At 43.7% G+C, this 20,134-nt stretch overlaps 2 protein-coding genes across 3 annotated transcripts; both read left to right on the top strand.

Annotated features, from left to right (window-relative positions):
* On the top strand, positions 1-20,134 carry Snurf (SNRPN upstream open reading frame). 2 transcript variants are annotated; one of them, XM_063249545.1, is made up of 6 exons: positions 1,118-1,274; positions 3,727-3,961; positions 7,489-7,584; positions 9,755-9,878; positions 19,751-19,876; positions 19,975-20,134. In XM_063249545.1, exons 1-4 carry the CDS (start codon positions 1,190-1,192, stop codon positions 9,858-9,860), a joined length of 522 nt encoding a protein of 173 aa, XP_063105615.1. In that variant the 5' UTR covers positions 1,118-1,189; the 3' UTR covers positions 9,861-9,878; positions 19,751-19,876; positions 19,975-20,134. The 2 variants fall into 2 exon arrangements, with proteins under 2 accessions (XP_063105616.1, XP_063105615.1); XM_063249546.1 differs by lacking the exons at positions 9,755-9,878; positions 19,751-19,876; positions 19,975-20,134 and adding exons at positions 1-148; positions 6,531-6,582 and having other exon boundaries at positions 1,110-1,274; positions 7,489-7,590.
* Snrpn (small nuclear ribonucleoprotein polypeptide N) lies at positions 15,606-20,134 on the top strand. The gene is made up of 7 exons (XM_003462088.4): positions 15,606-15,746; positions 16,359-16,510; positions 17,715-17,826; positions 18,447-18,599; positions 19,289-19,427; positions 19,751-19,876; positions 19,975-20,134. The coding sequence occupies exons 1-7, from the start codon at positions 15,744-15,746 to the stop codon at positions 20,010-20,012; spliced, it is 723 nt and encodes a 240-aa protein (XP_003462136.2). The 5' UTR covers positions 15,606-15,743; the 3' UTR covers positions 20,013-20,134.

Genomic DNA, 20,134 nt, shown 5'->3' with positions numbered 1-20,134 from the left:
CGCATGCGCCGCGGGCTCTGCAGTGCGGCAGTGCGTCATCGGCTGAGCCCCGCGGGGCTATATACCTGGCGTCTCGGCGCGAGGAGCGGGCAGAGGCGAGATGGAGCGAGCCAGGTGCGTGCGGAGTTCCTAGCTTGCAGTGCATCTGGTACGATTGGCGCCTTGGGTGAACTGCGAACACGGCTGCGAGGCCTCTATTCTGCAATACCGGTTCTGATCTTGGAGGAATCGTGCCGTCTCTTGCCGCGCTATCGCGGCCGCAGTCGCTTGCCGCGCTATCGCGGCCGCAGTCGCTTGCCGCGCTATCGCGGCCGCAATCGCAGCCGCAGTCGCAGCCGCACATGCGGCCGCATCCGCCTCATGCGGCACGTGAGTGGACTGTCGCGGCAGTTCTGGCTGCCGTGGATCTTTGTCCTCCCATCGGAAGTAGTCTCTGGCTGAGGCGGGTGAGGGGCTGGGGGGAGGTGTGGAGGAAGGCGTCCACGTTGGGTATGGGGTTGATGGAGGGCGTCCTGGGTACCAGCATCTCCAGGACCGGGGGTGGGGGGCATCGGTAGAGTCCACAGCACTCCCGGGTCTAAGATTCGGTGGACGCCAGAGTCCGCGGTGGGCGGTAGAGTCCCTGTGGCTGAGGGACCACGGATGCAGTCTCCTTAACTTGGCCTGTGGGCGTGAAGACCCTGGCGTGGCTTGGGCACAGCAGTTGATCACGGGATGGGGTTTAGGGCCCCAGGTGTGTGTCACAGATGGGTGGCGAGATCTTGAGTGCGTGGGCGGCAGGGGGCAGGCAGAGGCGTCGAGTGCCGCCACGAGGCAGGCGCAGGGCGGGGGTGGGGTGAGGGCGCTGCTGAAGGGGAGGGGCTGCATGGAGCGGCCTGGCGTGCAGGCTGGGGCGTTTCCGGCCAGCTCGAGCGGCAGCGCCATGTGCCTGCCTTAGTCCTCCTGGTTCTGTGCGCTGCCTCCCTACTGAAATGATGTAGAAAGGACGGGTTCGGTTCCTGCTTTGTATTTTATTGCTGGGGGGTCGCTATCCTTGGGGGCTGTTGCATAAGATGGGGTCTAGGCTGATGCCCAGGATGGTCGCCTTTCTCCCCCATTGTTTTCTGGAGCTCGGAGTGACGTCACTGGCTGCCGCCTCAGGCTGGCGCGGGTTGCATCTGCGTCAGCGCCATTGTGCGCCTCCCCCAAGATGGCGGCTGCTGCAGTGGCACTTCTACGCGCAGGCGCAGTAAAGCCCTCCCCAGGATCCAGGGTAGTGGACGCAGCGTTCGCAGGTCTGTGTTTTTAATCTGCTCATATTCTAGCCATACCCTGTTGTGTTGGCAGTGATCAGGAGAATGCATTGCTGAGATGGGTACTGTGACTCCAAAGCGCTGCAGGGGTAAGGATTGAAGTACGCAGGCACAGCGGGGGTGACGGCCACCTATGCCTGAAGCTGTGTGCTAGTGGGGGGCTGCCTTGGAGGCGGGGTGGAGGCGGGGTGGGGCAGGGCAGGGGAAGCATCCCTTACGCTGGGCTATGGGCGGCACACCTTGCTTTCCCCTTCCCTAACATGTTACCTGAGCATCAGCCTTTCCCTACAGTGCCGCAGTGGAGAGAAGACCGAATCCTAATGAGGGAGAGACCAGGGTTTGTGTGTACCACCACCTGAACAGCAATGGCATCTACCTTGTTACCTGCAGTTTTGTGGTTTCTGTCGTGGAGGGGTTTTGGTCCCCTTGTGCAGCTTCAGGCTCTCATCATCACTTGTTGGTATTTTAAAGGAGTTTCCAATGCGATCCATTCATTTTGAAGTGTTTTTGTTTATTGTGCGCAGTTGAATTAACATTGAAGCATTTTTAGAAACCCTTCATGCAGCTTCCCCTGCCATATGTGGCCTCTGACATGCATTAATTTATGTTTCATGGAATATTATAGTATCATTAACCTCTTAATGTCCCATTCGGTCTCTGCCACTCAGGTAATTTTGTTGTAATATGGAGGTACAAGGTGAAATCACCACCATGTTGAGGGCCATGCCCATGACTGACTATGCTGGATTCTAGGAACTCGCTGTTTTTTGTTTAGGAGACAGAAAAGCCACAAAAGTTCAAAAAATCTTACTGGTCTGTGTGTATGCTTAGGGTATTTTCAGGATTATTGCTTTTATTTGAATTTTTCTGTTTTTTGAGATGGTCTGGCTTTATACCCATGGCAGTTTTCCTGTGCGAGTCTCCTGAGTGCTGAGATGAACAGGTGTGCGCCACCATGTCAGGCTTTTTACTTGAATTTTTAAATTAATGCTTTTTTAAAAAATTAATGCTTGTGATCATTATTGTTGTATATGATGATTTTAGAACATTGGACATTAATATTAAAACTTGGAAATTATAGAAAAATTTTCACAAGTTATTTTTTATTTTTTGTATTTCCTTAAGTCTCAGTTATTTTAATTTCTGGTCTGATCTTTAAATTTCCTTCTTTCTTTGGACTTTGGGACAATCAGTAAGATTTTTCAAATAGAAATTTCAATGATATTTACATTAAGTTTGATCTTTGAGGGCAGTACCAGTTTCTAGTTTCTAGTGAAAGTGATGGTAACCTCCAGACTGTCTTCCTTATGTGAACTGAAAAAAAGTAGTCTCCAAATCCAAGACCAGGCATTGGAAACGGATGATAATGATTTAGGAAGTCAGTCATTTTATACTCTAGTTTTTTTTTCCCTGTATCTTTTTATTTTACCGTTTAATACAGGCTGCCTGTAGTTTAGGATAGTTTTGGGCATGAGCTTCCTTAACGTGGGAGGAGGGGGGCGCACTTAGACTCCTGGAACCACAGTCATTTGCTGCCACCTACAGCCCAAACACTGACATTGCACCATTGTTGCCTTAAGGTGGATTTACGTTAATTATTTTGCTTTTTCGTTTGCAGGGTATTCATGTACTTGCCTTTTTTTAAAATGTACTTTTTAATCTAAATTACGCTGTATGTTTACAGAATTTATAGTGTTACCTTGTTCTCCCCTTTAATCTAACCAGTAATTTTTTTTGATAATACTTCTCACTATGTCTGTACTGTGCTGTCTTTCTCTGTTTCTTTTTGGTTTCCAAGAAATTCATTTTTGTTTCTAGGAAATTTTGCGTTGATGTAATGGCTTCTAAATTAACTTTTTGTCTTTATATTCACTTAGGTAGCACTCTTTGGATTTTAAGAATTACAGTACTAGCAATGCTGGTGGGCCATTAGTGTAATATTACCGTCCCTCTACATAATGGGGCATTGTGATCATTATGTTTTGCTCATGTTTAAAATTTTTGTGATGTGCCAGAGGCCACACAGAAAATGCCTTTTAGCATTTTCTCGTCTTTTGGGACTCTAGTGGTTTAAAGCGGTATCTACTGTGATATTAACTTGAATTTATTCAATGATTAATATTTTTTAAATTTTTTTTCTCAAGATGACCATTTGTGTATCGTTTTTGGGTCAATGTCTTTGCGCATTTTAAAAGAATTGTTTCTTTATTGTTGAATTGACAGTACCCTTACTCAGGTAGTGTACAGTTGTAATTCCTGCACTTAAGAGGCTGAAGCAGGAATGCCTTGTGCACTCCAAAAAGATCATTTGTTTTTTTTATTAGCAATTTTGCAGTATTTAATGATTAAATTTATTGCTTTTTTAATCTCCTGCCACTTCTGTTTTTTTTGTTTGATTTTAGTTTAATGTTTTCTCTTTTCTTGCCCCTTGCAGTCTGTTCCTTTCGGATTTTGACCCCTTTCCATTTTCAAAAGCTCTGTCTAGTTCCATCACGTTTGAGGGGCAGCGCACGCAGCCCTGCGCAGTGCCGCAGTGCGGCGCATGCGCGGAGCGCTCTGCAGTGCGGCAGTGCGGCCGGCGCGGCGCGTGGGCGGCGCAGAGCTGGCGGTGGCGCCTGGCTGGTGCAGTGCGGAGCTGGCAGCGGCGGCGGCGTGATGGAGCGAGCCAGGTGCGCGCGGGTGGGGTCTGCAGCGCCGGCCGCGTTGCAGGACGTGATGCGTTGGGTGAATTCGAACCTAGATGCGAGGCCTTCACTTTCGCAGAACCGGGTCTCCCCCTTGAGGGTTGAGCCAGTGCTGTGCGGGCTCCAGTGTCCTTGCCGCATCGTGCTGCGGCCAGATCTCAAGCTTCAGCAGCAGACCTTGGTGCTTGTGGACCTTTGTCCTCCAGCCCGAGGTGGTTTGTGCAGGCCAGGCAGGTGTGGGATCCAGATGAGGGTCCAAGGGAGTTGTGTAGGGTGGGTACAGGGTGCTAGAACGTGGGAATCACGGATGAACAGGTTCCCAGGACACATGGGTGGTGGGTGGTGGGTACAGGGTCCCCACGACAGGCGAGGACTGTATAGGTGCAGGTTCCTAACACTGGAGTGAGTGTGTGGGCACGAAGTATTCCCTGAGATTTTGGGGGTTTCAAGTAAAAGGGTCTCAGTTTGGGACTTGGAGTCAGTGTGGCAGACCTGAAGGGCTCATCAGATTGAGCTGATGAGCTCAGCTTTGTCGCAGGGGTAAAGGGACTGGCTGGGGAGTGGGTTCTGATGTTAGTGCGTGGTGCTGCTGCAGGGGTGGCCACTCCCTCAGTGGGCGGGGCCGAGATGACTGACAGGCCTGCTCCGCCCACGGAGTGCCGCAGTGGCTGCGCGCTGCGCAGGTGCACAATCCTGGTGGCCACTTGTGGCTCAGGTCTGAGATGGTGGGGTGGGGGTTTCCCCTCCAGGGTAGTGGCTGCTGCAGGCCTCAGCCCTCATAGTTTGATGAGGAGCAGAAGCAGAAAGGTGGGGGAGCCAGGGTGTGTCTACTTTCAGCACAGCAGGGCCCTGTACCTGGTTTTCTGTTCCATGGTTATTGTCCGTTGGAGGGTTACAGGTCTTCAGGAGTCCGGAGGGAGTTGGTACGTATATTATATTGGCATTATATTAAGTGTCATATTAAATGTCACTTCACAGTTCTTTCTCCCCTTGCCCTTGTCTCCCGCCCCTCCCCTTCCCGTCCTCACACCTTCCCGCCCCTCCTCGCCTCGCCCTTTCCCCTCCTCGCCCCTCCTTCTCGCCTCCCATCTCCGCCCTTCCCCTAGCCTCCTCACCCCTCCCCTTCTTGCCTTCCCTCCCCTTGCCTCTCCGCCCCTCTCCTTCCCTCCTAGCCCCTCCCCTTCTTGCCTTCCCTCCCCTTGCCTCTCCGCCCCTCTCCTTCCCTCCTCGCCCCTCCCCTTCTTGCCTTCCCTCCTCGCCCCTCCCCTTCCCTCCTCGCCCCTCCCCTTCTTGCCTTCCCTCCTCGCCCCTTCCCTCCTCCGCCTCCCCTTCTTGCCTTCCCTCCCCTTCCCTCCTCGCCCCTCCCTTCCCTTCCTCTTGCCGCCCCTCCCCTTGCCTCCCCTCCTCCTCTCCCTACTGCCCCCCCCATTTCCCACCTTTATTGAGGCAGTGACAAGAGCCACATTGGTTAATTTTCATAGTTAGAATTGAGGTGAAAAATTGAAGCAGAAAAAATAAAGTCTTTTTATCTGTTGTTGTTCATTTATTGTAGGCAGTATATCTGGTTTTCCTGAGATGCACTAAAAGAAAAAGTAAATATTTCTAGACATCAGGAGAAGCTTTGAGTTTTATTTTTCATAGTTTTTTCATCATTTGTGTCTCATTGGCTTCAAATTCAGTCATTCTTGTCCCTCAGCCTACCAATTTCCAGTAGTTTGAAAAACTGCAAAACTGTTTTGGGCAGCCCAGAGGGTTAAACCCAGGCATATGCTCTAAGGTACGGCTCACCCTTTTTTTTTCTCAAACTAGTCTGGAAATTGGCATCTCCTGCTTCAGCCCCCCTAGTAGTTTTGATTACTGGCCTGTCCAGTAGCCCCTCTCTTGGGCAGGATTCTGGAGTTTTTATTTACTATTTATCATTTAACAGGTTTTTTCCAACCTGTATGGTGAAATTATTGATGATTTAACCATTTTGGTTTGGTTTCTGATCTTTTGATTATCTACAAGTCGTTGACTCTGTTGTGCCCTTTTGTAATCAGTATGAACAGGCTGAGGATCCCAGAATGGCTGTCTCCTATTTAGAAAGGTCCCCCTCATCGTGTTTAAGGCCTCACCAGTTTCCATGTCTTGGTACCCAGAGTGAATAATTGGCCCAGTACTAGGTGTCTTTCCAGGCAAGGTTTGGCCACTCCTGAGTCAGGATGAAGTTTAGTGCTTTAGGCTTAAAGTCCCAGTGTTACCTTGTGTGGCTTGGCCTGGGCACTAAATTTACAGTGTTTGCTTGTCCTCCCCTCTAATCTGTTCAGTTTCATTAACTGCCCCATTTACATTTTTATTATACCTCTTTTTGCTGTTCTAATATGTTTGTTCTCCAATTTCACATTTAAGTCATAATGGCTCCTAAGTTAATCTGTTTGATTTGTCATTATGCTCACTTAGTTTTAGGAAGAATACTGGGTGCAGGTTGCACCCCTCACCATGAGAAGTCAGGAAAGTGTTCATTCTTGTTTGCTGCATGCGGATGATGCCTGCCCTTGTTCCTTTCTTGGTTCAGAGCCAGGAAGCTTGAATGTGGGTTTTTACAGGCAGCCTCCTAAGCTGATAAGGTAGGACATACATGGAAGTTGCCTTTTTCTCTTAACAGTTCTTAGATGCTAGCTGGAGATGTAGCTCATTGCAAAGCCCATGAGTTCTATCTTCAGTACCACAAGCAAAACAAATTTTAAAATATGTAAAAAAATCCCATTGGTATATGTACAAATATATATGTTTGAGTCAAAAGGTCACGTGTATGTCATTAGACTATTCAAACATTTCTTAAGCAATGAAACAATGCTGGGGGTTATTTGAAGGCTATTTGATTACCTTAAAATTTATCATTAGTTTTATAAACAGCTAGTGTTTAGAGAAGTGACATTTGGGAAGTTTTTGATTCTCCCCCTTTACCATATTATTGCTTACATGGTTTGTTAAAGGTCTATAATGTGCCCCTTCTGGTGTATTTCTGAATTACATTGCCAGGTACTCAGCACTGGCTGGATTGTGGAGTAGTGAGAATAAATAGCTTAACTTGGGTGTGTCTGTAAATGGGTCCTGCGGTGCCCAACATAGCTGCCACTGAGCACTCTGGGAGTTTAGCAGGGCAGCCATTTTGTGGAGTGTGGTGCAAACCTCAACATGGAGGTGTCTCCCGTGCATGCATGATTGGAGTTTTGTGTTTAAAATCAGGCCCTTTCTGTCTTGCTTTGTCAGTCTGATGGCACAAGATAGGTATTTTGCTGTGTGATCTTTGTTGTATTCCACTATAAAATTTATTAAAGTATGATCTCAAAATATTTTCACAAATGTTTTGAAAAGTTTGAAGTGTAAAGATATTTTAATAGTTTAATTTTACTTAGTTTTGATTGTAGAGTCTTTGAAAAACGCACTATGTTCTAGTAAGTTCTAAATAAAACATGTAAGTCATTTCATAAACTAGTGAAGTCCTTCAGAAAGCTATTTTTTTAATTCAGGGATCGCTTACACCTGAGAAGAACTACAGAGCAGCACGTGCCGGAGGTGGAAGTCCAAGTTAAACGCAGAAGAACAGCTTCCTTGAGCAACCAAGAGTGAGTGTGATCGGCGTCCAGAGATGATGTACTTGGACCCCACAGTGTTGTGCAATGAAAAGATGAAAATGCACTTAGTTAGTGGAAGCAGCGCATTGTGAAACACAGATTGTTTATTTGCGTTTTGAGCCCTAAGGGTCTCCATGTAATTAGGCTGGCCTTGAGCTCACAGTGGTCCTCCCTGCCTCTGCCTCTTAGGCTGAAATTTTAGGCAGATGCCACCATGTATTAAAAGGAGGATCCCAGTATGTTGGTGTAAGCCTGTAATCCATGGCCTACACCTTAAGCTGAGGCAGGAGGCTTGCTGTGAGTTCAAGTACAACCTGGGTTACAAAGTGAGTTCAAGGCCAGCCTGAACTGCATGGTAAACCCTGTTAGACCCCCGCCAACCAAAAAAATTCACTTTGTTTTCTTAAGCTCTGATTTTAGTGTATTTTACTTATGTATATCTAGTTCATTTAGTATGCATTGCATGGTTAACAACCAGATACTTAGATGTGAATGTTTTAATTTTAGGTGTCTAGAAAGGAATCTTATTTAAAAAATCTATGAGCATCTTCAATAACCTGATAAATAATGGTTTTGAGTACATATGGAGCTTTTGACCTTTGTTGAAGTATCAGGAAGAACGTCTTTTCAATCTTACTTATTTTACTCTTTTCAAATTTAAAAATAAGAATAATTCATAAATACAGTCTCAAATGAGCGATTTTACAGGATTACTAATTGATCCCCCCCCCAAAGATAAGCCTTAGCTACTTCAGCTCTGTGTTTTCAGACCTTGAACTGTGCATAGCCTTTGCCTACTGTATAATAGGAGAGAAGAGGAGAAGATGTCCCCTGTGTGAGGTTTGAATTTGTTTGCCTGGCATTGATGCTTGCATTTTCTGACAGTGTTCCCTGAGGACTCGTTGCCATTTCAGTGCACATAAACTGCTCAGTGTTAACAAAATTCAGAGTACGGGTGACATATAATTTACTTATGTTAATCCTTAGCCGACTTGGCAAATTATTTTGTTTGAAGTTCTGGGTATTAACAGTGAAGATGAGTCGTGCTGCGCAGGTTATTTATTTATTTTTTTTTTGTCTTTTTCCTTTTTATCGGTACTGGGGATGGAACTCACTACTGCTTGCTTGCAAGGCAGGTGCTTATGCCGCTGAGCTAAATCCCCAGCCCTGCTGCACAGGTTATTAATACTGATTATTTCCTCACAACTATAGGCTTTTCAATTTTATTTTTTTATTTGGTGTCTTTGAGGTAGTGGCTCACTATGCAGAAGGCTGGTCTTGAGCGTACTTTGTAGCTCAGTCTCAAACTCATAGTGATCCTTCTACCTCAGTCTGTCTCTCAAGTGCTGAGATTACAAACATGTGACCCCATGCCTGGCTTACTTACCTAACTTGTTGGTTTTTGTGTTTTGAGACAAGGTCTCCCTACAGAGTTCAGGCTGTCACTGAATTCTCATAACCCATGCAGACCTTAAACTTGTGTTGATCTGCCTCAGCCTTTGGAGTGCTAGGGTTAAAGGCCAGTGCCATCATGCCTGGCCACAGCTTGGTTATTAGTGCTTTAGGGCACATTGAGGGCCTGCCTTCAGCATCTATTTCCTGCTTAGTAATGAATGATTTATGTAGTTTAAGATTCTGTCAGTGAGCCAGCAGCATATCCCAAGATTGGTATAGTTGGGAGATAACATCCTGAACCTTTTTTGGTACTAGAAACCAAACTGAGGACTTTGAGCTTGCCAGGCAGGTGCTGTCCTGCTAAGCTATATCATATCCCTAGCCCACTGGCTTGACTTTCCAGGCTGTTATGGGTAGTGACTTGTAGGATAAATATAGATGTCTCTGTTAATGTCTTACAAAAAATGTTAGCAAATCTCGCCCTCCTGCACTGTAGAGAAGGGATTGTTTCCAGTATCAGATAACTGGGATGTGAATGGGTAGGTCTGGTGCTGATTGTGTTTCCAGAAGGGAAATTATACTTGGTTTTCAGTTACGTAAGTACCAGTCCTAGAAAGGGATATAGCTTAGTGTAAGACGCTGGGCTTAGCCCCCAGATGATGAGACTGGATAAGGATCCACAAGGCCCGTGCTGCTTACCTGTTGTAGACCTGTGGTTTCTGCAAATGTTGAGTTACCATTCACCCATGTTGTGCTTCTGTCCTAGGTGTCAGCTGTACCTGAGGCGTTCTCAGCAGCAGCAGGTTCCTGTGGTGGATTTCCAGGCAGAGCTGAGACAGGTGTTCTTAGCTGAGACACCGAGAGGTGGTTAGGAGCTTTGGAACATTAAGGTAGCTGATTTCCATAAGCATGTTAGAACTCATACCAGAATGATCTGAAATAAATAGAGTTCTGAGGTTTACAGATTTTACTTACTTGGTTTTTAGAGGTCTCAAAGAAGTCCAAGCTGGGTTGTATTTACTGTGTAGCGTAGGCTGGCCTCAAACTCTTGGTAGTTCTCCTGCTTCAGCCTCCTGAGTGTTGGAATTACTCACAGGTAGCACTATACTAGGTAAGGTTTGTTCGAAAATAAAAATTTTTCCTAAAAATCCTAACATCAGCACAGTGAAACAACATAGAACCAAAAGAGTGTCTCTAGTGGCTGGGAATGTAGCTCAGTGGTACAGCGCCTGACTGGCAAACATAAGGTCCTGAATTTGAATTCTCAGTACCAAAGAAAAAGTATCACTGGGCTGAGATGCTTACATCTGGAGTCCCAGCACTCTGGGAGCCTGATGCAGGAGGATCACAGGTGTAGCCTAGCCTAGCCAACTTAGTGCGAGACCTTGCCTTAAAATTAAAAATACAGAAAAGACCTTGTGTGAAGGTTCCTGTGAAGGACCAGGTAGTGTCATGTAATTTGTGTGGAAACTTCCATTTTTTCCCCGGCCTTTTACAAAGTTGTTAATTTTCATTACCTTCAAAAAACAATAACAATATTTGCACCAGCGTTAGCTATTTTAGTTACCGTTCAGTAGGTGTAACACACACTGCGTGTACATAAAACTGTCATTAACAGTGCGTATTAGAGGGTCTAAATGTTTCCTAGACACATTTAATGTCCAGGTTTTTTTGTTGTTCTGGGGTTCAAACTGATGACCTTGTCCTGCCAGGCGGGCCCTTATGCCACTGAGCCAAGTCCCTGGCCCCTGGTTTTTCATTTTATTTTGAAGAGTTAATTTCCTGTTTTCTTTTTCAGTTTTCTGTTTTCAGCAATATATTTATTTTTTGAATTAGCAGATTTAAGTCTCCAAATTTTTCCATGCACTGTAGATTTAGTTTGTAACTTTATCCGGGATTTGTTTATTTAGTTATTATTTTTTATTTTGTTTTTGGTACCAGGGTCTGAATTCATGACTTGGCACTTGCCGGGCAGACTATTAGGGCGCTGAGCTAAATCCCCAGCCCTCATTTACTTATTTGTTTATTTATTTTGGAGACAAGATCTCATTATGTAGTTCAGGCTGGCCTTCTATTTATGGTATGATTCTTCTGCCTCAGCTTTCAGAGTACTGGTATGCCCACCATGCCCAGTTTGATTACTTACATTTTTTAAAGAAAGAGTTACTGAGAAACTGATTTTGATTATATAACTTCTGTTTTATGGCTTTTTTCTATTCAAAGACCAGAGTGCCCTTATTTCTGGCTTTTTAAACATAAATACATATAAAATTATCAGAGATAGGAGGCTTAGCAATATTTTTTTGAAATGTATCCTTCACTCTCAATTAAGACTTTATGAGGAGTATTTTGAGGTTAAATTTTAGAAGACAGGCTTTCTAGGAAATTGTCTTGTAAGTCATATCAATCATTTTTGAGTTGCTACATGGACTTGGTTGTAAACACACAGTGGAATTTGATTACTGGTTTGTAGCTGTTTCCCAGAATTGATAGTTTTTAGTGAGTAGCTGTGTGCATTTGATATTTCTACCCAGGGTTTCTTTGGCTTTTCAGTTCAAATTCTCATACAGTTTAAATACAACATTTAAATTACATATTATCTGCAAGTACCATTACTAGGTCCTGTTTTATTCTCCTCTGAATCTCTGATTTCTGCCTAAATAACAGTCCTTAGAATTTCCTTCAGACAGGAATTGGTAAAGTACTACTTACTTGATTTGTATATATCATTGGTTGGAATATTAGCCCTGGTGGGAATATTTGTATACAACATGAGTACATTGGTGCTGTAATTTTGAGTAGTGGGACAAGTACAACTTTAAATATTTAACATCTTCCTTCAAAGCCGAATTTATTGGCTGTTGTTTTACAGAACCAGTTGCAAAGATAAAGCCAAGGTAGGGCTAGGCATGGTGCAATGCCTATAATAATACCAGCTGTGAAAGTTCAGTTCAGAATACGAAGTAAAAAGAGGGGGGATGTACCTCGTTTCACTCTGGGGCCAATGCTCGGTACTGGAGGTGGTTACACAAAAGCCAAAGAGGATGTACCTGTGTGCTGTAGCAGTTGATGAGGAAAGACGCCCTGGAAAGGGTGCGGGGCTGATGCCTGCCTTTCAGGATGGGAGAGTGATGTAGTCATGGGGTTTGCCTTCGCTACACAGCTAGATGAGCTTTTAGATACTGCAGCAACAGGTAGCTTTCCTTTTTCCTTCAGTATAAAGCACAGAAATACATACAGGAAAGGACACCAGGTTGAACGTCCTTAATTCAAAGGCCAAGATGCATTCAGAACCTGAAACTGTATGTTTACTGTTTTAAGACCAAATGTGGAAAATTGCACACAAGCTTTGTTTCGTGCACAAAACTATTAGAAGATAATTGGTAAAATTACCTGAAGCTGTGTATATAAGATGTATGCAAAACAAAATTTTATTTCATTTATAAAGGAGTCTCATTTTTATCTGGAAAAATTCTCAATCTCAAAATAATATATGAAATAATTTGGGTCCCAAGTGTTTAATTCTGGTATTTGATATCAAAAAACTCAATGAGTACTTGTGCATAGGAGGTAGGGTGCTAATGTGTATTTGACTTTTTCCATTTTTCTCTTTAGTACAACTCTAAGTACTAAGTTATATTACTTTCTAAACATCAAAAAATGGTGCTTATTTTTATTAAATAGAGTTTTTAAGGAACAGTTTTCTTGTGCTTTTATTTTTTTAACTTTTAAAAAATTAATATAAAGAAATAAAAATTACTTATTTTTGGTTCCTGAATTGAACTTAGGACCTTGAAATTTCTATGTTCTGGCCTCCTTCCTTTCCTTTCCTTTGCTTTCCTCTTTCCTTTCCCTTCCCTCTCCTCCCCTCCCCATCATTGATTTGAGACAGGGTGTCACTATAGAGTTGAGGCTGTTCCTGAATGCATTATGAGTGTAGTCCAGGCAGGCCTCAAAATTGGAGAAATTGTGCCTCAGCCTTCTGAGTGCTGGGATTATAGGTGTGGGCCAGCATACCTGGCTCAGTGTTTTTTTGAGACAGGGTCTCACTATAGAGTTCATAATGGCCTTAAATTCACTAAGTAATCCATGCTAGCCTTGAACACACAGCAATCCTCCTGCCTCAGCCTCCCAAGTGGTCGGATTACAAGCATGCATCACCACACCTGGCTTTTTGTGGTTTTAATTGATTTTATTTTATGGATGAGTAATTTAGTTGTATTTTCTCAAGAATATTAATTGGCATATTTTCCTATACTAATTGCTGTATGGCAACCTAAAATTTCAAATCTTTGTACTTTTTGTTTTTGAGCCACAGTCTCATTTTAATGTAGCCTATGTTCTTCAACTCGATGCTCCTGTCTCAGCCTCCTGAGTGCTGGGATTACAGGTGTGCCACCGGGCCTGGATAGCAAATATTAGCAGATTTTAATGGACACATAGTTTTTCCATGATCTTTCTTTTGTTTCATGTGCTTTGGCCAAGAATAATCATGTTTTATTTTGACTGAAGGCAGCTTTTCATTTGAATGCAGTTTAATCATTTGTAAGTTCATACTTAGTAAGAATTTGCAAACATTGGCTTTTGTGTGGGACGGCAGTTGACTTGCTCCTTCGTGTGCTTGGTCTGAGAAAGGCCCACCATGACTGCCATCCATCTGTTCGATGCTGCTGCTCTTCCTGTCCTCTTCCTCCTGCAACGTTTCCTTCTCCTTTATCGTGGAGACAAATTGGTTCCTTCTACAAAATGATTCACTTACTTACTCCCTGTTAAAAAGGGTTCAAAATTGTGGCTTGGCAGGTTAGGGTAAGAGGTAGCTGCTCCTAAATTTCAAATTTACTTAGAGAAATCTCTTTCTACTACTAGAGGAGGTGAACTTGTCTTCCAGAGTGAAATGTATATCTTCTGTATTCTATAAATTGCATTGTGTATGTCTTCATTATTTCTCTTTGCTGGAGCAAAGTACCTGACACTCAAAATTAAAAAGAATGATTTATTTTGGCCCACAGTTTGTAGAGATTTCAGTCCATGATGGGCTGACTCCTGAGACAGGGTTGCACGGCAGAGCGGCGTTGCAGAGGAAGTCAGTGACCTTGCAGGCAGGAAGCAGCAGCCATCAAGGGAAGTGGAGGGATATATAGATATAGATATATAGATATAGATATTTATATATACTCATATCTATATCTATGTATCTTTATCCATATATCTATAAAGCTCCAGGCCACGCCTACAGTGACCCACCTCTTCCCACCCGACTTCATCCTCCAAAATCACCCAGGTACACATCCATCAGTGGACTAACCCTGTGTCACCCGCCCATGACGTCACCTCCTGAAAGCTCCCACCTGTGAGCATGCAGCTTTGCGGACACATCTGATACAAACCATAACGTGTTTTAAAATCAGTACTGGTGTAGTAGACATGTCTGTAGTCCAGATAACTTGTGGAGGAATTTCAGGTTGTACTGGATTGCACATACAGACCCTGTCTGAAAAAAAGTGGTATTAAAGGAAATACCTGTTTTATATTGTGCACCGTTAGCCCACTATTTCATGCCATTATGTTTGATCAAACATTAACACAATTTTAACCTATATTTTTTACTTTATTTTTTTTTCTGTAGTATATATGCATCATTTGAGTTACTTCCATTTTCACAGGGCAAAATACTGTACATTATTTGAAATTTCCTGACGAGCTGACAGTGCTTTTTCTAGCATGTGTGAGTCCCTGGGTTCAGGGTTCCAGTAGGGAGAAAAAATTGCCCAACCATTTTACTTGCTATTTCTTAACTGGTAAACAGTGGATAAAACACATTGCAAGTTTTTGTACGGATAACAGTATAGGTATGTTACTTTAAAAATGATGGTTTTGGAAAGTGTGGAGGTAGACTCCCCAGCACTGATCAGGCTGAGACAGGATCTTTGTGAATTTAAGGCTAACCTAATATACATAGCGAGTTTTAGGCTAGCCTTAAAAGCATAGGGAAACCTGTCTCAGAAAAGCACCACTTTTTATTTTTCTCCTTTTCTGGGTGGTGGGTACGCAATGGAAACTGGTCGCCTCGCCCTCACCTGGAAGGCAGGCAGAGTGCAACTGAGGTGAATCCCCAGCTCCTACTGATTTTATTACTAAACCCAAACTTTGATGTAAACATGGTGCAGTTCACATTCCACTTTACAGTGAGTGAGGGTTTAGCTGCTGAAAACTCTGTATGGTACTAGCTAGATTTTTTTTTACTTGTTCATAATGTTGGATCTTGTAGAGGAAAATTACCTAGTAATCTTTTAAGGTGCTTTAGGGGAAATAACATGCAGTTGTAAGCATGTATGTGGTTAAGGCAAGAAGCAAAATGTTTCAAGCGTACCCCAGTATTGAGATACTGATGTTAAATTTTGCAATCAGAGGACAAAGCTTTTTTGAGTTTCATTATTGAATGTGTGTACAGTGAAGGTGAAGAGAAGCTAATAGTGCAATTTATTAGATCTTGGAGAACTTATGGGAAGGTGTTATGTCTTTTTTTAGAAGTTTTTGTTAACAGTGATTTCTTAAAAAACAACCATTTAAAAAACACGATGGATTGGAGTGCTACTACAACATGCTTTCCTCTGCAGACTCCACCTGCTGTTGGTGACACTTCTGGACACCTTGCATTGTCTAGGAGAACCCGCTTCATACCTTTATAGCTGTCCCCTAGGTACCAAAGCTCCTGAAATTTTATCGTTGACACTGGATTTGGTGAAACGGCAATCATGGTAAGATGTACATTAAGACACAGGTGAAAAGGTGTTTTAGTGGTCCCGAGATAATAGGTGATTTGGAATTGTGAAACTAGTTAGAAATAAGGGAAATCTGGAGAGGTAAACTGCTGATTCCATTTGATAACAAGTAGTGATTGTCATATCTGATAGACTGTTAACATGCTGTTAATACTGGTGAAACAAAAGTGAAAAAGATTCAATGAGAGACTCCAGGAGCTACAAAATACGCCATGGTGTTCTACTGGGTTGAAGTCTGCAGTTCAGGTTAGGATGTGTGCAAGGGCAAGTGTCCTAGAGCAGAACGGTATTAAGGAAGAGAAGGAAAGATGAAAAGCTTTAAAAGGAAGGAGCACAGCTGAGGGGTCTGTATTTGGCAAAGTTAATGACTTGGGAAACACTGCCTGACAGAGGAGGCGAGAGCCTCCTGCGGGGCCACATCTGTTTCAGTACAATTGGTCAGCGAGGAGGGTGCTGGGGTACAGGGTAGAGGAAGACCTGCGTAGCCAAGGGAACATGCTCCTGTGGGTACCAGAACAGGAAAGCAGAGGTGAGAACAGGTGGCTCAGACGTGCCAGTCCATTGCGGCCGCCTTGAATTTGTTTCCAGACAGTGGGCAAGAGCAGCAAGATGCTGCAGCACATCGACTACCGGATGCGGTGCATCCTGCAGGACGGCCGCATCTTCATCGGCACCTTTAAGGCTTTCGACAAGCACATGAATTTGATCCTCTGTGATTGTGATGAGTTCAGGAAGATCAAGTAAGTCCAGTGTGGGTCACAACTGTTGGAGTCAGAGGCAGTGAGCAGCCAAGCCCGTAGCTGACACTGTAAAAGGGTGCTGAGGTTGGGAAATGAGGCTGACAAGTGTTGTCTGAACTCGGCCTCATCCATCCTTAGCAGAGCGAGAACCTAAAAGGCATTGCACTTATTTTTACATTAATTAATTAATTGATTCTTTGGTACCAGGAATTAAATTCAGGACTTTATGCTTGCCAGGCAGCTGCTATGCCACTGAGACATATCCCCACCCTTAATTTATCTTAATTTATCTTAACAGGGTCTCATGTGGTTTAGATTGGCCTTGAACCCACGGTGTAGGTGAGGCTAGAAACAAACTCATGGCAATCTTTTTGCCACAGCCTTCTAAGTGCTGTAATTATAGGTGTGTGCCACCACACCTAGGTGTTCATTTCATTTTTATTTTTTCAGTACCTCTGCAACCACTTTTAATATTTTTTATTTTGCAACATGTTGGTCCTTGCTGAGATTGAACTTGTTCATCTTGTCTCAGCCTGCTCAGGAGTGCTAGGGTTACAGGCAAACCCAATCTCGCTCAGAAGTAATACATTTAAACTATTACATTTTGGAAAAACCAGTCATAGTGTTTAGAAATAGAATTATACACTATTATCAAAATAACTATTAAACATTCATTGGTCACCTGTGTTGATTGAGAAAGAATAATTCTTCTTGATTGACGAGTTATAAGATATTTACCATTTACCATAAGAAACACCAACAGGTGTTTCTCTCCACCTGTTTGAATTCCTTCATTCTGTCTCCTAGCTTTATTGCATGATTTAACAAGTACTCTTTTCATTTTAATACCACTTGCCATTGCAAAAGAAGTTTTGTAATATTGTGTGATACTAACACATTCTTCAAAGGAGTAACTAGGGCTGCGGATTTAGCGCAGTGGTATAAGTGTCTGCCTGGCAAGCGTGAGCTCGTGAGTTCATTCAGTTCCTGGTACCTAAAAAAGAGGCAAAGGAGAAACTAATGTGGAATAGCTTTAATATCTTTGGATATATTTACTTGCTCTAGAGGCTGAAGGGATGGAGCAGCTCTCAATTTTTTATCCAAGAATCTTGTTGCCATGGGTTTTTATCCAAATTGGTATTTCTGGTGGGTCAGTAATCTTGGGATTTTTGAAATGTTACTAAAATTTACTTTTGATTTATAGGCCAAAGAATGCAAAACAGCCAGAACGTGAAGAAAAGCGGGTTTTGGGTCTGGTCTTGCTCCGTGGGGAGAACTTGGTATCCATGACTGTGGAAGGGCCACCCCCTAAAGATGTAAGGAGGATGCAGGGAAGGATGGACATTTTTGTTTTCTTTATTTGTCTTTTGTTTTCAACTGACACATAAAGTACAATAATTTATTATATAGAAATGTGACATCTGGGGTGTCTGAAATAAACAAAAGAAACGGTACAATTTTTATGGGGGGAGTCTTTGAGACAAGGTTTCTCTGGGCAGTTCAGGTAGGCCTTCAACACTTTGTAGCGCAGGGCAGCCTCTTCACTCAGGGATTCTCCTGCCTCAGCCTCCCAAGTGCTAGGATTACAGGTGTGCACCATCATGTCTGGCTCGTGGAATAATTTTGTGAAGTAAAATGTGCCCCAAACTTGATGTCAGGTTGTGGTCACCTATACTTTCAGATTTCAGGGACATTCTGATGAATTTCATATGCTGCCTACCTTCTACATGACCTGGATTAGGGCAGAAGTGCTGATTGTGAAGGTTTGTCCTCACACTTTGGAGATGTGCACATGTTAGTATAGTGTCCTTTTCATTTGAACATAGTGCTAATACGGGGTAGGTGGTATGGGGAGATAGTGGGTACAAGTGATGATAAGAGTCCCGAGAATTTGGAAAACACATTTGGTTTTAAGCTATAAACTTTTTTGTTTCAGACTGGCATTGCTCGGGTACCACTTGCTGGAGCTGCAGGAGGTCCCGGGGTTGGGAGGGCAGCTGGCAGAGGTGTACCAGCTGGTGTACCAATTCCCCAGGCTCCTGCTGGATTAGCAGGCCCTGTTCGAGGAGTAGGGGGTCCATCCCAACAGGTGAGGAACCAGGGGAGGAAATCTTTTGGCAGTGCTGGAGAGTCAACCCAGTGTCTTTATGCTGAAATGCACCCCTAGCCCTTCTTAACTTGGAGACAGGGTCTTGCTCATTACTAAGTGGCTGAGGCTGGGCTTGAACTTGATCCTGCTAACGCAGCCTCTCAGAATGCTGAAGTTATAGGTACGTTTCATCACAGCAAGATCAGGGGAATATTTTTGAAAAGGGAAAATGTGACAAGTGCCCAAGACTGAGGAAATTTTAAAAACTTAAGTATTAATCACACAGTGTTTAATCAGGTGGTACGATGCTTAAAGGAACTGTTAACCAAATACTCGGTTGAAAGAGAATGATCATTGAGTAATTACAGCTATCCTGAGAAGAGGGCGTGATCACTATGGATAGTCATGGCAGAAATTAGAAAGGATAAAAGATAGTAATAGGATTTAAGATACCAAGAGCTTTATTAAATGTATGGAACTAAGGGCTTGGGATGTAGATCACTAATAGTGTTTTTAGTTTGCACAGTCCCCTGGGTTTGTTTCCCAACACTGCAAAAATAAAACGAGTTCAATAAGGGCAACACTGAAGTAGTTACTTAGTATTAAGTAGGGCATAACCACCATGAGTTTTCGGTGCCGCGTTGAAGGTGTGCTTTACCTTTCACTGTCCCGCGTCCGTGTTTTCTCAGGTAATGACTCCACAGGGCAGAGGTACTGTGGCAGCTGCTGCTGTTGCTGCAACTGCCAGCATTGCTGGAGCGCCCACCCAGTACCCACCAGGAAGGGGAACCCCGCCCCCTCCTGTGGGCAGAGCAACCCCTCCTCCAGGTAAAGAACTTACAAACAGGAAGTGTAGTTTATATTTTTGAGAAGTGTATATTGTGATCTTGAGGTAATGGTTGATGATAGTGTGGATAAGGTGAAGGTTCTGATCAAATGCCTAATAGAATTTAGGGACTATATCAGGTAACTTACTTAACCAAATGCTATAGCCTCTTTTGTATTGAGGATGATATACAGAGAAAAACATATCGAAGACACTATATGACCATCTTACTGGTGTTAGGCTGTTTCTTTTAAGCATTTGGACTGAACACTAGCAACTTGTCTTGAGCCCACATGTGAGGCCTTCTTTTTGGCCATTTTTATAGGCATTATGGCTCCTCCACCTGGTATGAGACCACCCATGGGCCCACCTATTGGGCTTCCTCCTGCTAGAGGGACACCCATAGGCATGCCCCCTCCAGGAATGCGACCCCCTCCACCAGGGATTAGAGGTAAGTTCTCCAGGAGCTTCCGGCGGCTTAGCCATACCCTTGAAGATTGATACCCTTTTTATGTAACTGTCTCGTGGATTTTGTTTTCTCCTTTTTAGGTCCACCTCCCCCAGGAATGCGTCCACCAAGACCCTAGGATACTGTTGTTTGAGCTTAGTTATTTTTCCCCCACAGTGCATCTTGTGAAACTGTAGATTGTGAGCTCCCCCCCTTTCTGCATTTAATAACAGCTAAAAATAAATGTGTAGAGCAAGTAAA

The sequence above is a fragment of the Cavia porcellus genome, unplaced genomic scaffold (genome assembly GCF_034190915.1).
Source record: "Cavia porcellus strain 051 isolate PalLab524CR breed Dunkin Hartley unplaced genomic scaffold, mCavPor4.1 scaffold_6, whole genome shotgun sequence".
In the NCBI taxonomy this organism is placed as follows: domain Eukaryota; kingdom Metazoa; phylum Chordata; class Mammalia; order Rodentia; family Caviidae; genus Cavia; species Cavia porcellus.
Note: the sequence above shows the minus strand (reverse complement) of the source record. Positions and strands in the feature narration are given on the sequence as shown.

Excerpts from the sequence above, each read along its gene's own strand:
- Snurf (XM_063249546.1), top strand. The coding sequence starts at position 4 with ATGCGCCGCGGGCTCTGCAGTGCGGCAGTGCGTCATCGGCTGAGCCCC. Across the intron at positions 149-1,109 it reads CCTAGCTTGCAGTGCATCTG|CTCGGAGTGACGTCACTGGC; the intron begins GTACGATTGGCG and ends TGTTTTCTGGAG. Across the intron at positions 3,962-6,530 it reads GGCGTGATGGAGCGAGCCAG|AGCCAGGAAGCTTGAATGTG; the intron begins GTGCGCGCGGGT and ends TTCTTGGTTCAG.
- Snrpn (XM_003462088.4), top strand. Across the intron at positions 16,511-17,714 it reads GATGAGTTCAGGAAGATCAA|GCCAAAGAATGCAAAACAGC; the intron begins GTAAGTCCAGTG and ends TTTGATTTATAG. Across the intron at positions 18,600-19,288 it reads TAGGGGGTCCATCCCAACAG|GTAATGACTCCACAGGGCAG; the intron begins GTGAGGAACCAG and ends GTGTTTTCTCAG.